General features: G+C 30.5%; 1 protein-coding gene and 1 long non-coding RNA gene across 21 annotated transcripts in view; one reads left to right on the top strand and one right to left on the bottom strand.

Moving 5' to 3' along the window:
- Positions 1-15,382, bottom strand: part of LOC121127247 (retinol dehydrogenase 13) — a 61,586-nt gene that overhangs the window by 22,981 nt on the left and 23,223 nt on the right. For 19 of the 20 annotated variants that reach the window (XR_011782561.1, XR_011782565.1, XR_011782566.1 and 16 more), the window contains one exon: positions 3,177-3,482. Coding sequence is in view for 6 of the 20 variants with exons in the window: in XM_071892062.1 (XP_071748163.1) it covers positions 3,177-3,482 (306 nt within the window). In the remaining 14 variants the exon portion in view is untranslated. Of the gene's footprint in view, positions 1-86; positions 1,574-3,176; positions 3,483-15,382 lie in introns of those variants that run through there. The other variant, XM_071892061.1, reaches the window with a different exon arrangement.
- LOC121127252 (uncharacterized) lies at positions 4,851-5,812 on the top strand. The gene is made up of 3 exons (XR_005867706.2): positions 4,851-5,327; positions 5,397-5,597; positions 5,648-5,812. It is a non-coding gene; the product is annotated as an uncharacterized lncRNA (long non-coding RNA).

Here is a 15,382-nt window from a genome sequence, read left to right as displayed (position 1 = left end):
TTAAAATTAATATTTATAAGTAACAAATATACGATATAATTGAATGTTATTTAATGTTGAAAAATTAAATATAGTTGTTATATTCATTTGTTCTTGTTATTTCCGTAATATTTTGTTTAAAACATGTTATAACTCTTTATAAGAAAAGTAAGTAATATTAGAATTACAAGTACAATAACTTTTAGAATGAATAAATTTAAAAAATATATACTAGCTATAGTATAGGGATTATATTTTCTATAATTGGATTTTTTTTTTTTTTTCATTAAGGAAGAATATAAGCTATAAAATCAATTTATTTCTCTATTTTAAACTTCACATCTTTTTTATTTAATTTTAATGAAACTTTGGAAATTTCCATCACAATTATACGTTTACACAGTTTGGGTTGTCCTTTTTTTCGATAAGTACGAAGGAGTTATTCTTTGACGTCTTACATAACATTGAATAAGATTCTTGGCAATAACAATTTTGTAATTAAGAAGCTAATATGGTTTCAATATTTAGAGGATATAAAATTTAATTATTCAAAATCAAAGATCTATTTCATCAGCTCTTTCCATGTCGGTATTGAGAGCAATGTAATTTTAGGACACAAAAGATCCAGGATTGGATCATTTTCTGCTAATTGGAACATTGGTAGTACATTCAATCTTGTTAAAAACTGACTAAGATAATGGATTAATATTTTAACCATTGTTCACTATACAACATTGGTTGGGAAGTTATGATTATATTTATGATAAAAAAGTCTTTGTTGGACTAAATCTTGTGTTTAATAGCAACTTCGAAGTAATTCATCCAAAAAATTTAACTATATACGGAGTAGGATTTAAGTTTACTTTCTTTCCACCCCTCTCAGTGCTGCTCACAGTAAATCTAATAAAACGTCATGACAGTTGAGGCGCTCTTCTCCAAAACATTCTTAGAATTGTTAGGGTTAAATTTCGGTGTTTTTTTTAGCATACCGCATGGATAGCGTTTTGAATATCTTTGATTATTTCCATCTATGGTCACAAATGGTAAAAGCATTCATTGAAGTATGTGACTTCACCCTAAGCAACTTAAAATACAAGGTATCTCAATAACATACATTGGACCAGCCCTCCTTTTTGGAATTGTTGTGCCGTACCAACTGCTGATCAAGCTAAATAAAGTATTGCTTTGGTGAATTCAAAGCTGATGTGAAAAATTCATATAATATAAATATAGTTTTTAATCGTATTCATAGTAATTAGATAAAATCATAATTATCAAAAATTCCTATACCTCTATTTATATAGTGACTAGTGATGGAGTCCTGCAATAAATCTTGGATTTGTGCGGTTGCCATTTGTGGCTCACCTAATAATGTGGTTTACCAAATTTCGCTAAGGATTTCTTGATGACAAAGATTTGGGAAAGAGCTGTCATCGAAGGAGTCGCTTTGGAAAGACACCCAAGATTTATACAAATCATTTTGAGGAAAGCAATGAGAGGCTAAATTTTATTTCAAATTTTCTAAATATAATGAAAGCAGGACCTGAAAATATTTGCTGAGGTTCAAAGCAAACTCATTGTCAGTAGAAAGAATCTAATAGGATGAATAAAGAGAATATTATTTAGGGACTAGTAAGGAAGTCTCTCAAAATGTTACAGAAACATTTTGTTCAAGTTGCCTTCTTTCGGCTCTTTATGTATGAACTATAATCAAGTGAATTCGAAATTTTAATACAATTTACAAAGTTGTGTCTCAACAATTAAAATTAAAATTCAAAAGTAGTATTTCATGTTTCAGCCATTTTCTTTGAAATAAATTATTGTTATAATTTATTGTTTGTTAATGACGTTTTGGCTTGAAATGATTAAATAAAATATGATCATCATCATAGCGATCATCATCAAAATCACTTTGACATATCACTCGCAAACAATATTCAATACATAAGATTTTGTAAGTCAATCAAGGGACATATTTTCAAGAATTTTTAGTCATCATATCTTGAGACATATTAACACAAAAGTCAACCTTAGACCTACGATCTCAAAGGCTATTGTATGAATTGGATAATGTTACAAATATTTTTTGTATTATTCCACAAGTTAATCTATTTAATAATGTATAGTCATGCTTTGAGTATGTCCAGCTTATATATCTATGATACTTTCAACTGATAGGAAGTTCCATTTTAGAATTATAGGGATTGATAGTGCATCAGTGTGCTAAAATTTTCAACTCTTAAGCTTTTACATAACCAACAATACAGTTATCATTTTATGAAATGTATTGAAAAAGTTTAAGCAACATTACCTATCTTTTACAGTTATATTAACTTATTTTGTGTGTAGGTTTTTGTTCATTTGACATTCCAATCAGTTTGTACAATGTGTAATATTGGAGGCCTTTTGTTTAATAACACCATTTGTCTTAGCATTATTTTAATATTTTTAATTAAAAAATCATTCAATATCTTCGGAGAATAAATTTGGATCTTCTTATCGGAACATAAATCTTTAACTAACAAATTCAAAAAATTTAGGGATCGTATCTAAAAATTTGTTATATTTGTTTAAAAACTAAAAATCATTTTAGTCTTAAGTATTTAGATCAATCACTTTATAATTATACGTTTAACTCAATCGATGAATTTCATAGTATATCAGCTGTAACGTCATGCTCTATTGACAAACAAAAAAGGGTAACACGTGGGGGAAAGAGACACATCTGTCCAAATATGTGTAATTGAAATATCTTGTATTTCAAGTTATTTTGACTTCACCTAGATTCTCTGATACATATAAATTGACAAGATAATGATAACTGTACAAATTGTTAGTGTATCACATTAACTCATTGTTTCAGGGTTTACGATCGTGTCCGATTGTAATCTCGACTTTCAAAAATAAAAGGAATAGTTTTTAAAAACGTATGGTAGCTATGTGAAGGTTTAGCTTGCTACAATCATGCGAATATGAAAAAATAAATTCATAAATACATAAAGTCACCTGCTTCAATAAGAAAGAGTCAACTGACAAAAACAGCTGAAGAGATAATACATTGTATTTTTGTTTGTTTCAAAATGGATAGTATTTTATGTCCCCATAACCAAATTCTAGTCATATCATTATTGAATGATACATGAATATTAACAATTATGTTCATTAAATATTGTGAAGCATTTTATTCAATTACTTACACATTAACTCCTGTACCTTCGAGTCGTTTTGATAATTCACGAGTGAACAATATATTTGCCAATTTTGATTGATTAAATGCTTCGCATGCAGAATAACTTTCATTTCGAAAATTTGGATCATTCCAATTGATACCTTTTGAACGGGAGTACCATGAACTTGTCATATTTATAATTCTTGCATCTGGAGCTGCTCGATGGAGTAAAGGTAAAAGCAATTGTGTCATTACAAAGTTAGACATATGATTTATTCCCCAATGTAATTCAAATCCATCTTCTGTTGTTCTTTTTGATGCCCATTGTATCACACTATTTAAAAAAGAAGATAGTTATTGATGATTTTTTTCTATCAATTTATGTACAATTTTATATTGATTTAAATAAATGAATATTAATTCGATATAATCCCCTACGTGTTTAGACAATTTTTTAAAATAAACTTTTCATATTATGATCTTCAACCCGCAACAACTCTCCCTATCAAAGTTAAGAGGTTTTGTGATTTAAAATGTTTCTTATTTGTGGGAGAGGAAGTGCGATGATAATTTATATTTTAGAAGAATGAAAATGACTGACGTTCAATTTTCTCTTACCCAAACAAAAAAAAAATTAGTCATAGAATCTCTTTATTGTTTGAATTTGGACAATATTTTATCCAACTTGACAAATTTTATACAATAAAATAATTTCGTTTGTTTTGGAGTATATTAGAGAATTGTTGGATACAATCATTGACAGAAATAGTCATCTAAAATGTATTCTGGAACAATGATCTCTGCATTCGAAATCGATTGTAGCATCCGATTTATTAATTTTGTATAGATAAAAGCATTAGAATTCGGAGAATTCAATACTTTTTTAAATTTTCCAACATTTTAGGAACTGTATAAATGTAAATTATTTTACCTCCAATACCAAATTAAGTCATAAAAAAATGATGGCAATCACTTCTAAGAAACAGAAGCAAATTAATTTTCTAGTTTCCCTTTACATGTTGTTAAAGTCATAGAAAATTATTTGTAGTAGTAATAGATGATTAAGTTCTTAAACGTTTTTGGCTTCCTTACAGACATATAGGTGACGAGCCAAGTTATTAGCTTTATTTTTGGATCACAGAAAGGTCAAATTTATTTTACTTCGAATCAATTTAGATCCACTGGAAATAGGTTTTGCATGGTAAAGGCAGCTAGGTAGAAGAAAATATTTCTTGAGTTTTTAACATTTTTTTGGAAAGTGAATTATAAAAACAATTAAATCCTAGTTAATCAGTAACATAAAATCTATTTTTTCGCTTAAAGATGTACTTAATAAGGAGAAAATATAAAAAGGAAGAAAAAATAACCCACTGAAGACAAAACAGAAATTATTTCCTTTTCATTTTGAAGTTTCCTATTTTTATGAACTTGTTGAAATGTAAAATTTCTCATATTAAATTGTTAGATTTATGCCCCATTCTTTGTGAAAGAAGTAAAAATGAATATTGCAGCTGATTAACTTTTCCAATAGTTTAACAGCTATAGTGGAAGAAGAAGCAGTCACATTATTATCAATCATCAGGATCAAAGCAACCTAAATATCAAACAATATTAAACATAATATTAACATAGTACATAGTATTAACGATCAAGTAGCACTATAGTTTTTAGTGATCTTTGATAGCAGAGATATCGTGTTTCAAAAAGATCGGCGTATACTTTTCTTTATGATTTACAATCAAGAAGATTAAGACAATTTACTCATCTTATTCATGATTAGATTATGGCAAAAAGTAGGCAAAAATAACTTTTTATGAAATAACACACGGTTGTTGCGTGCGCTCATTTTATTTGTTTGTTCATTTTTTGCCGAATCATTGTTGCAATAACATCTCCCTTCAATATAGGATGTATACATTTCCGCCTATATTTGTGCAATATAATATTAATATTACTAGTGAGATTGATACACAAAATTATACTAATGCTAGGATTGTAATTAAAGGAGGCCATGAAATTTAGAGTTACCTTCCGATTGACAAAAAATATTTTATACAACATGTGCTATTATAATCCTAAATCCCGAGTCAAACGACTCTCAATGACCTCGTCCCACATCAATAACATAAATATATGTAAACAATATCTGATTATTGATGATATTGGCAACTGAAACTTAGTAAGTTATTGGTGTATTCAAATATTCATAAAAAATAATTAAACAACTACTTTCCAAATTATGGATTAGCTTTTCACTAAATTTCCATTGTCTCCGAAATAGAATATTCGAAAACCAAATAGAAAGGAGCAAGAACAACACCTTGAATGGTCTCAAGGGTGGCTTAGATTCAAATGTTGTGCATGGAATTTGTCTAACATCAGTTTCTTCGTGAAGGCTTGGGTATGCTCCATGGTTTCTAACATCTTGATGTTCCATTTATTTTAATAAGTATTAGTCGTTTTAAATATTAAACATATTAATTTACTTTTCTTGTTTAGTCTTAATTCTAACATATAAGACGAAGAAAGGAGTCCTGTTTAAATACAAGTAATTTGACATAGAAGATAAGAAGAAGACATATTATATTTCTACTCATATTCAGTATATCTATTTTTGTATAAAAATGTCTCATTTAATTTTGAATACATATAATATACAATTGTTTTAAGAATACGTTGAATTCATTTGTTTTATTTTATATCAATAACCGTGGCATTTGTCAATATTAAATTGTTTGATTTTCTGTGTATAACTTACATTTTTAATTAATACTTTTAGTAAATATCAAATTGATTATTAAAATGAGATGATCGCTCAGAGCTAAATTAAGTTCCAGAACTGAAATTTCATTTGCCTTTCCCAATAATGGGGTATTTGACATATAATAACAAATAATATATGTGTGACGATAACATAAAAGCAAGCTCAGATTTTATTGATAAAGAAGAGAAAAACGCATTATGAATTTTTAAATTCAAGGAAAAACCAAAGAGGATTTTTTTAAGAGTCAAATACAATATGAAACCACTGAAAAAGAGTCCAACAAGTTATTAATATTTATTCACATTTTACATGAACATATTATGTACAAGATCAGTCAATTTGATCGTTGATTATTTTAAACTATATTAAAACAATAATTTTCACGTCAAGACGTCTTAATATCTTTTATGATCAGTGTTACCAAATAACCGATTTTTATCAGGTTCAGTTAACCTTAAAAACCATGGCTCCTGAGGAGCCACTTTTTTGAATTAATATAATTATAGTACTTATATCAACAGTTACGTTTATCATACAGTCACAAGATTGAAATAAAAAAGTATTCTAGCTTGCTTTTATATTATCCCTATACATATATGGACATCACAGAAGTGGGCAAACTACGGTTGCAGTGGCATACAGCCCTCGATTATTTTCTTAGTAGCGTTCTAAAAATTGTAGAAAATAATGTTAAAAATGACATTAGTATCAAGGTTAATAGAAATACAAACTTAGACCATCATATAATCGAGCTTGTTATAATTTTCAATTTTATGTATCGTTCTAACTGCTGGGCAAGAGAGGGAGATTTTGACGTCATAGAAAATGCAAATTTACACAAGGCCAAAATTAAAAATTGGGACTACGTTGTGGGCCAAGAGAGAGAACTTTGGTATCCTTGGAGTATGATATTTTACCTTATTTACATTTCACAATATATATATTACTACTAATTGATTATTATTAGTACAATAATAATACCTATTCCCCATTCCGAAAAAATATAATATATTCGCGCAATGAAACTGTCAGTTGAGCAATTCCTATTTGTGATTCTCCTAACAACAAAATTTATCTTCATTTTCCAAAGGATCCCTAAATATATTTTGAGATATTTGGCAACTCATCCCCAACCAATGTAAAATCAACTCAAACACTAGTTTTAGAAAAGGTTAACGCATGTAATCAAGCATGTGTATCCCGAATTATAGAAATTAGTTGGTCATCTAATATCAGAAAAAATCAATTCATTCTAGAACTCGAGTCAATAAGGAAACAGAATGCAGATTTACACGAAAAAGTGAAAATCCTTCAATCGGAAAATAGATTATTCAAATTTAAATTTAAGGAAGCGATTAAAGGAGAACTGGAAAAGAGATTTACTAAATCTCAATGTAAACTTATTATCAGTGGGAAGAGGTTTGGAAAATCGAATGAGTAGGATATTTTTAAAGGACTGATACTGATGTCTCTTTCCTCAAAAGCCTACCGTTACATTCAATCCAGTGGTCTAATTTTAAATCAGCTCCTCGAATACAATCAAATATTATTAAATTATTGCTCAACAAATCAAATCCAACGAAACTCTAAATGGAAACTTAGCTGTCTTGTGTTTTGATGAAATGAAGCTCCCGACCGATATCAAAAAATGACTTTGGATGTACCTATGGAGTAAATTTTGATATACAAAAGGATATTCGACGAAGCATGATAAATTTGATTGGAAAAATAAAGCTAATTAAGAGAAATAAAAATGGTGATATGGTGTTACCTAAGTCATCTGCATTGAAGCCCTACAAAAAGGGTATAGTTATTTCTTCAAAAAATTTGGTATCATTTTATTTATACATAAATAATGAAATTGGACTTCTATATATATTTACATCTCGTTTAAATCAAGATTGTCATGAAAACATTTTTTTCAAGAATAAGATATATTGGACGAACCCACTCTCATCCTAATGTGGTAGAGACCACGGATCGATTTCGGATAGTCCTAATAAATGGCTCAGAAACAATGGTTGTTGAGAATGCTGCGGTCAGATCTGAAGGAGACCAATGTTTTGTTTCTTTGTTTCAACAGATTACAGGTTGCAGTATCACCAATGTAATAATGTTTATATACTAATTCTACATCTCCTTTTAGGTCCTATTTTGAGCGAAACCGATTCAGAAGATAACATAAAATTTTCTCAAGACTTCGATGATATAATTTATTCTCAAATCTTTGAAGGTGAGATTGAGGAAGATATAAATAATGATGGAAATACAATAGAACAACAATGTAAGGATTTACTAAATCTTCCTAAAATCTGTCAAGACAAGGATTTATTTTTGTTACTGAATATGTGGCCAAATCGTTATATCTAAAATTTTCCACTCTGGAGTGTAATACTTCCAGCATCCAAGTTCTTCCAAGTCCATAGCTTAAAACATTGTCCAGAGGAGGACTGCCTCAACCATCGGAATCTTTTTGGAATTATGCAAAAAAAAGAGAAGCATTTCATTTACTTTCATTAGATTTTTTTTTGATACCTAACCATATATGATGGATCGACTCATCAGCATAATTGTGGAAAAGTATCCTAAGGAAGAATATGAAGTTATAAAAAAAAATTCACTCGTACATTATTTAAACCAAAGTATATTAATATTGTGATAAAAAAAACTGCTCATTTGATTAGTTAAAAAATAGAGATGGAAATTATATAATTTTTTTTGTGGCTCATTATTTAATTTTAAAGAATAAACTTTCGAAAGGTGAGTGCCTGTGTTCTAGCTAATTCTAAAAACCTTGTGAAGCAATTTTTAGAAATTGGATGGGCAAAACTTTTTCCAAGTAAAAGAGTTCTTCTTCGGCATTTAACACAACTGTAATGCTATTGGGAGCGAAGTTTTATTCTTGTGTCAAATCCACAAAGAGTCAATATGAAAAATGTTTGAGTGTGGATGAATCAGTTGTATTTAAATAAGGTATTCGTTTTCAGATACTTAAGTATAATTAAATAATTACATAACAATGTATATTATCTTTTTTTTTTTTAAATTAATGATCCCTATAATGTAATTATGTTGCACTTTATCACAATAACCTATTTTTTAATGCTGGGAGTGACAAAGTAACACCATCTTTTGTTAGATTGAATTCCACACATTTTCCAAGGAGTCTTCACCTCGTATCTTCTGTTTGATGAAGAATTTATAAACTAAATAACTTATAAGTAATTACATTATATTATAATAATGGATTAAATATATTGTACTTGGGTTGAATGATAGAATTGATTACGACAAGGCTGAAGAGTTAACACAGAATAACTAATAAGCCTTCAATTTAATTTTCCTAATGGGTTTGAGTGAAATCTGACAATCTTCTTCGTTCCCTACTGTAGTCCAAAATGCCAAAGTGACCCTCTTGAGAAACTGAGACTTAGCTTTATATGTTTCACTACGACGTGGAAGATCATCTATGCGTTTGAATGTCTTTTAATAAAATGAAAGACCTTGTCAAATTGTAGAATCAAGAAGGTAGATTGTTACTTTTTTATAATATGGAAAATGTAAACAAAACACGCAACCACTCATACCTTATGACGTCACTATTAAACGCGTGGTGGAAGTGAAACATCAGTCGTAAACGCGTTATGGTATAACCTTGACTAATATTGATTATAATCAGTATGGATCAAGAAAACATTGGTATTTGTTCTACTAATATACTGAAATGAGGATATTTGAGATTGTTCTTATAAAATTTACCACTCCTAATAAACATATAATCCGTATGTATAAAAAAATATAATAAATTCCTTCTAAATGTAAAGAAAGAATTGCAAATTTCTGCAGACGTCCTAGGATTTAAAAAAACCCTGAGGGTAGAGTAGGGTACACTGTTAATCCAGTGTATGTGCCTCTTTCTACGAATGTTCTTATTAATAATATGCTTCTTTACTTATATAAATAAACCAAAGTTTATCTTTATGAATGTATAAAAAACAGTCACAAGGTGAACTATATATAGTGCTTTAGGGTTTATATCATAATCATATACTAATAAAGTAAAATGAAAAAGAAGGGAGTATACGTTTTTGGATTTTGAAAATATTTTATCAAGTTACTATAGTAAATAAGAATTTATTTGAATTTTCAATACAAAAATCAAAATCTTCTTCTTGCATGGTGTTTTTTTTATCTCATATGAGAACAATTAACATCTGTTAATAAGGTGGTCTGCACTTTATGGTTCTTCCATGCAAATATTGCATATTACACCAAAAATGGCCCATGACCTGTGTAGGCTACAACAAGTAATTTACCACCTTCTTTAAGTATCTAGGACGCGCTCCAATCCACAAACGATTTTAACTTGCAGTACCATCTTTGCAATGTAGTCTGCAAATTCGTTTGCTGAAATATCTGAATGGCACCAATCGAGATATATGTTTATTTCATATTTTCCAAAGTTTAATATTTATTTTCACTTATTAACTGTATCGTTTTTTGTATACAGATTTAGAATAGCAGCAATTGCCAATTGAGAATAAGATCGAATTATTATATTTTGTGACGGCTTGTCTTGGTTAAGATGAGCTACCACTGATTGAGTGATGGCGATTATTTATACTTGGAAGACCAACGCTTCGTTATTTAATTATGCCGATGATTGATGAATTGACATGGCATCTCGAGTGATGGCCCATCCTAAAACTGTGTTAATTTTCTCATCTTTGGATCCGTCTATATATATAACTGTATCCGGGTGTTCAACTTGACGGCGGTCGACCCAAATACGATTGCCACTACCCAGGACACATTTGAAGATCACCGACGCCATCCAAGGTGCCCGGAGAAAGTGCCCTGTTTTCCATCTAGACTTCGTTGTTTGCACTTGTATGTAGAGTTTGAGGGGAGTGACGCCCTTTACTTCCTATATTCCTGTTATTGGTGTTGATGAGATGATATGAATTATGCCCAAGAGTGATTTTCTCTGAATTTGCTTAATTTCCTTATTCCAACTTTCTTTGCAATAACGGTGTGCTCCTATATAAGACAATTATAGGGGATAATGGATCTGATCATGGCTTCGTAGAGCCAGCGAACTTTATATGAGGTTAACTCCCACTTTTGCCCAATGCCAAATTTTGCCATGTTCCATATACAGGAAGACTTCGAAGCTTTTTCTTTAAGGTTGTCGATCCAAGTGAGTCCTTGATCAAATAAAACACCTAGGTACTTCCTTTATGCTCTACATTTTATAATTTTTCATCAGTATATAATGGTGGAAATTATTTAGTTCTTCATTTTTATGCTTTTGAGAATACTATTATATTGTGATGTAGTAAAGGTGAGACAATTTGTTTTTTCCCATTCCAGAACCAAATTTATAGCATCCTGTATCCCATTGACAAGGGTACTAGGATATTTACCACTTATTAATAGAAGGATATCTGCATAACATACAACTTGGACTGTATTTTCTTTCAACACGGTCAAGAGGGTATCCATAATTGTATTCCACACCATTAGATATCAAACTCCCCCCTGAGGAGTACCATGTCTTGGATTGACGTTGACTTTATCACCTTTTCATTCAACCGTGACTATCCGTGTGTTAAGAAGGTCCCTATACCATTATTCGATGCCTTCTGGCATTTTCTGTTTTGTCATTGCTGTGTTTGCTGAGTGAAATTGAATGTAATCAAATCCACCTGTAAAGTTAAAACTAACTGCAAGTGTGCACTGTTTGTGATATATGGATTTTTTGATTAAATTTGTGTCTTGTGACAAGGTCGTTTTACTTGATAGACCCTTTGTGTAAGCATGTTGCTAGCGAAGTCTAGGGATAACTTCTTCTACTTTGATTAGTCCAAATTAATTTACTGAGCTGTGGGGGTATTTACCCGACTTTGTTAAAAATACAACTTTCTTTTCTAGCCATGTCCTTGGAGTATAGATAGTGCCAAGAATTACTCCGTAAAGCTCAGAGATTTAATAACTAAGTTGTCACCAACTGGTGTAGTACAACTAATTTCAGTCCATCTGATCTTCAAATTTTAAATAGTCCGAAGGAGTTCAATGATTCCTTGATTCTATTAGCTTCCACAAAGTCAATGTCAAAAAAGGTTTCTTGCTATTGTATATTACAGGTTGTATTGATTCTGCAGTAAGAGAAATGAGTTTCCATTACTATTTGCAAGGATTGAGTAGGGGATTGTGCTATCTTTAGCATTTTCACCTTTACTTCAGAAATGGCTCCATGAATCTTTCTCCTCTTTTCTAAATTCTGTGCGATATTCTTTTTTTGTTTTTAGGTACTCCTCCATGTGTTAGCTATAATTACATAAGTAGAGTTTGTATCTCAAGCTGGCAAGATTTTTTGTCCCCCATGGTATTGATTTGTCTTATATTGTTTTTCTTAATGGGCAAGCGATGTCAAGTCCCTAGATTATAAAATCATATATTGATTCCACACATTGATCTACCACACTTGCATTGGGAAGTTTGTCAGACCGTAATACATTTTGCATGGACGTCTGAATAAATGCGAGTTAACTATTTCAAGTTTCTTGACTTTTCAGCAATGGGATTGTGCTTTCTAAAGCTAAAAACTATGTATCGATGATCTGACACTGATGGTCATAGATCGACGTAGCATCCTTAAATTTCAAACTTTTTAAAATTATGTTGATTCATAATTGTAATGTTAATGGTTGAAATGGCTCGTTGAGTTACAAAAGTAGGTTAATTTCCTTCATTTCATAATATCAGATTGTCTTCATCTATTAGGTATCCAAGAACTTTTCCTCTAGTGTCAATGTATTTACTGCCCCAAAGATGATTATGAGGTTTAGAATCCATGGTCATAAAAAGAAGGTTTCTTATGTGTTCACGATGTTCAATGTTACTTAATATTGTTTCATTCTAAGCTAATAAAAATTGATCCAGACAGACTGCACAAATATACATTATAGACTAGTCTATTTTTAAGCATACCATGCAAGCATCCTTTTCAGAAAATTTATGCCTGGAAATGATTAGCAGTTTGTCGTGAGCCATGTTTGCAATGAATAATATAAAAACTTAGAGCGAGGCTTTTTGTTGAGCAGTTCCTGAGGTATGGCTCTGTTAGTATGGCAATTTGAGATTTTCTTAGGTTTTAGTGTTAATATAAGAGCAGCTAATTATTTTGGTTCCTTTTGTTTATGTTTATCCAATAATAGCGTTACGGGAGCCAAATCAAAGAACATATCTCTTTTTTATTGTTTTTTGCCATCACGACTTTTTGAATAAATAATTGAATATTTTTCAGAGTCTTTCATTCCTGCTGCTTGATTTATTAAGTCTTCCCTGGCTCATATAGCATTCTGTGGATCTCCGTACCAGTTTCTCTAATACTAACAATTTCTTTCGTCTTTGGAGTATCTTTACAATTATTTTTATTATTGGCAGCATGAACACAGAAATTTATAATTTCCTCCGTCTAACTACTTGCATTATCATAAACAATGGTAGTTGTTTTGTGTTGATTAGAATTATAAACAAAGGGTTCACCATTTGACCATTGTCTATCACCTTTTCCGCAGTTTTCTCACTTTCTTGAGTTATGGGCACGTTCTGAGGGTCCAGAAAGCACACCTTTTCCGTGGAAGCCACTTTTAAGGGAATTCCATAGCTTGCATATCTTCAAATGCTGCTTGATCCACATCAATATGTATGACTTTATCTTACTATTTCAGATTTGGTCATATGCATGCTGTGATAAGAATATATCCTTTTCGCCAATATTCTTCACAAAATAGACGACCTCTTTATATTGACGATTACCGAGTCTAAATATTAGTTCAACACTATTACTAACATCCAATCTTGATCTGTTTACTCCGATTATCTTGGAGCTAGGAGATGGATGCAATGGTCTCTTTGATGGCAAATCTAAATCTTTGTAAACTCGTAAGCAGCCTTCTCTTCATTCGACATCTTGTTGTATTTTTATCAATTCAGGGATCTACTTATCCTCTTTAAGGTTCTTCTTATCTTCCGACTTTTACATATAATGATCTCAAATAGTGACTAAAGCACCTTGATCCATGGTGATCTATTTTAAACCTGTACACTTTATCATTACTTCATACGATTGTCTTGAATCTTATACATGTTATATAAGTAGACATAATAACAATATATATGTACAAGTATGAAATACATAAATATGTAACAGTCCATTTTACTCCAACGATCATACCCTATCTAAGAAAGACAACTACTGGAAGATTTTTGAATAATGTATTGGACGTAGACATTGAAAAAATTAATTTTGTTAGATATCCGATACTAAAGTTTGCCGCTTACCATCTTGCAATATTGAATATAATTAATGTTATTAGTCAAATGCCTTAAAAAAATTCTCCCACTACCTTGATTGTAATGAATGGGATCTGTATCTATCCATTTTTCATAGGAGTTCATACTTTTCTATTATTTTGATATCCTAGACACACACCTTTTTGATCCTCTCTTCCTGTCTGTTCAAGGGATCTCGTCTTTTTGTCCTCCCTCGGTAGATTTCTTATTCTTTAATGGAAGGATCGTTCATTGTGCCGATTTCCCTTCCCATTATGGTATGTATAACAGTCTTTATAAATATTTAAAACCGCAATATGTTTAGCTTTTAATCTTTTTTAATAAAAAATCACGTTTTAGAGTATAATTTGGATTAAAAGTCATATTTTGAAGTAAAATATCTATATAAATGAAAATTGAAGATAATGAAAATTGATAATAAACATTTCATCATTTGAAAAAATAATAATTATTCAGTTTTCTCGGATTCAGTCTCTACAAAATGAGTGTAATCATACAAAAATCAATTAAAATGAAGGATCATATTTAGAAGCTAATATTATTTTTCAACTGCTTTAGATGATAACTAGAGATTGGATTTGTGTAAGAGCGTGGGGAGAAGGCGGGAGCAAGACATATGGTGTTTCTGAATTAAGACCATTGTTAATATGAGCTGTCTGTTATATGATTTAGGAGGGGGGAGGAGAAATGAATTACTGTTATAAAGAGGAGAACCTTTCTACCAAAAGGGGGGGGGGGGCATTAATTTCTCTTTCGTTTCAAAATAGGTCTGTCTTTCGCAGCAGTTGGTAAGATACATTGAAAATTCTAGCAAGCCCGATTATATGATGGTCTAACCTTGTATTTCTATTAACCTTGGAAGATTTAAATTATTTGAGAAAATTAAAAAATTATTCAGAAAATACTTCTATATACTAATAATTGTTATATGAATATTTCGTTGTTGTCGTAAAAGATCCTGATGATTCTAATTCTCTTGGATTCTTCATACAATATCAATATTGTTAAGAAAGTAATCCACTATGTCTCATCAAACTTTAGGTGTTTACCAAGGTTAATAGAAATACAAGGCTATACCATAACTCTTGTACGACTTATGTTTTACTTCC

Source organism: Lepeophtheirus salmonis, chromosome 12 (assembly GCF_016086655.4).
Source record: "Lepeophtheirus salmonis chromosome 12, UVic_Lsal_1.4, whole genome shotgun sequence".
In the NCBI taxonomy this organism is placed as follows: Eukaryota; Metazoa; Arthropoda; class Copepoda; order Siphonostomatoida; family Caligidae; genus Lepeophtheirus; species Lepeophtheirus salmonis.
The sequence above is the reverse complement of the archived record's forward strand: the minus strand, read 5'-3'. Positions and strand labels throughout refer to the sequence as shown.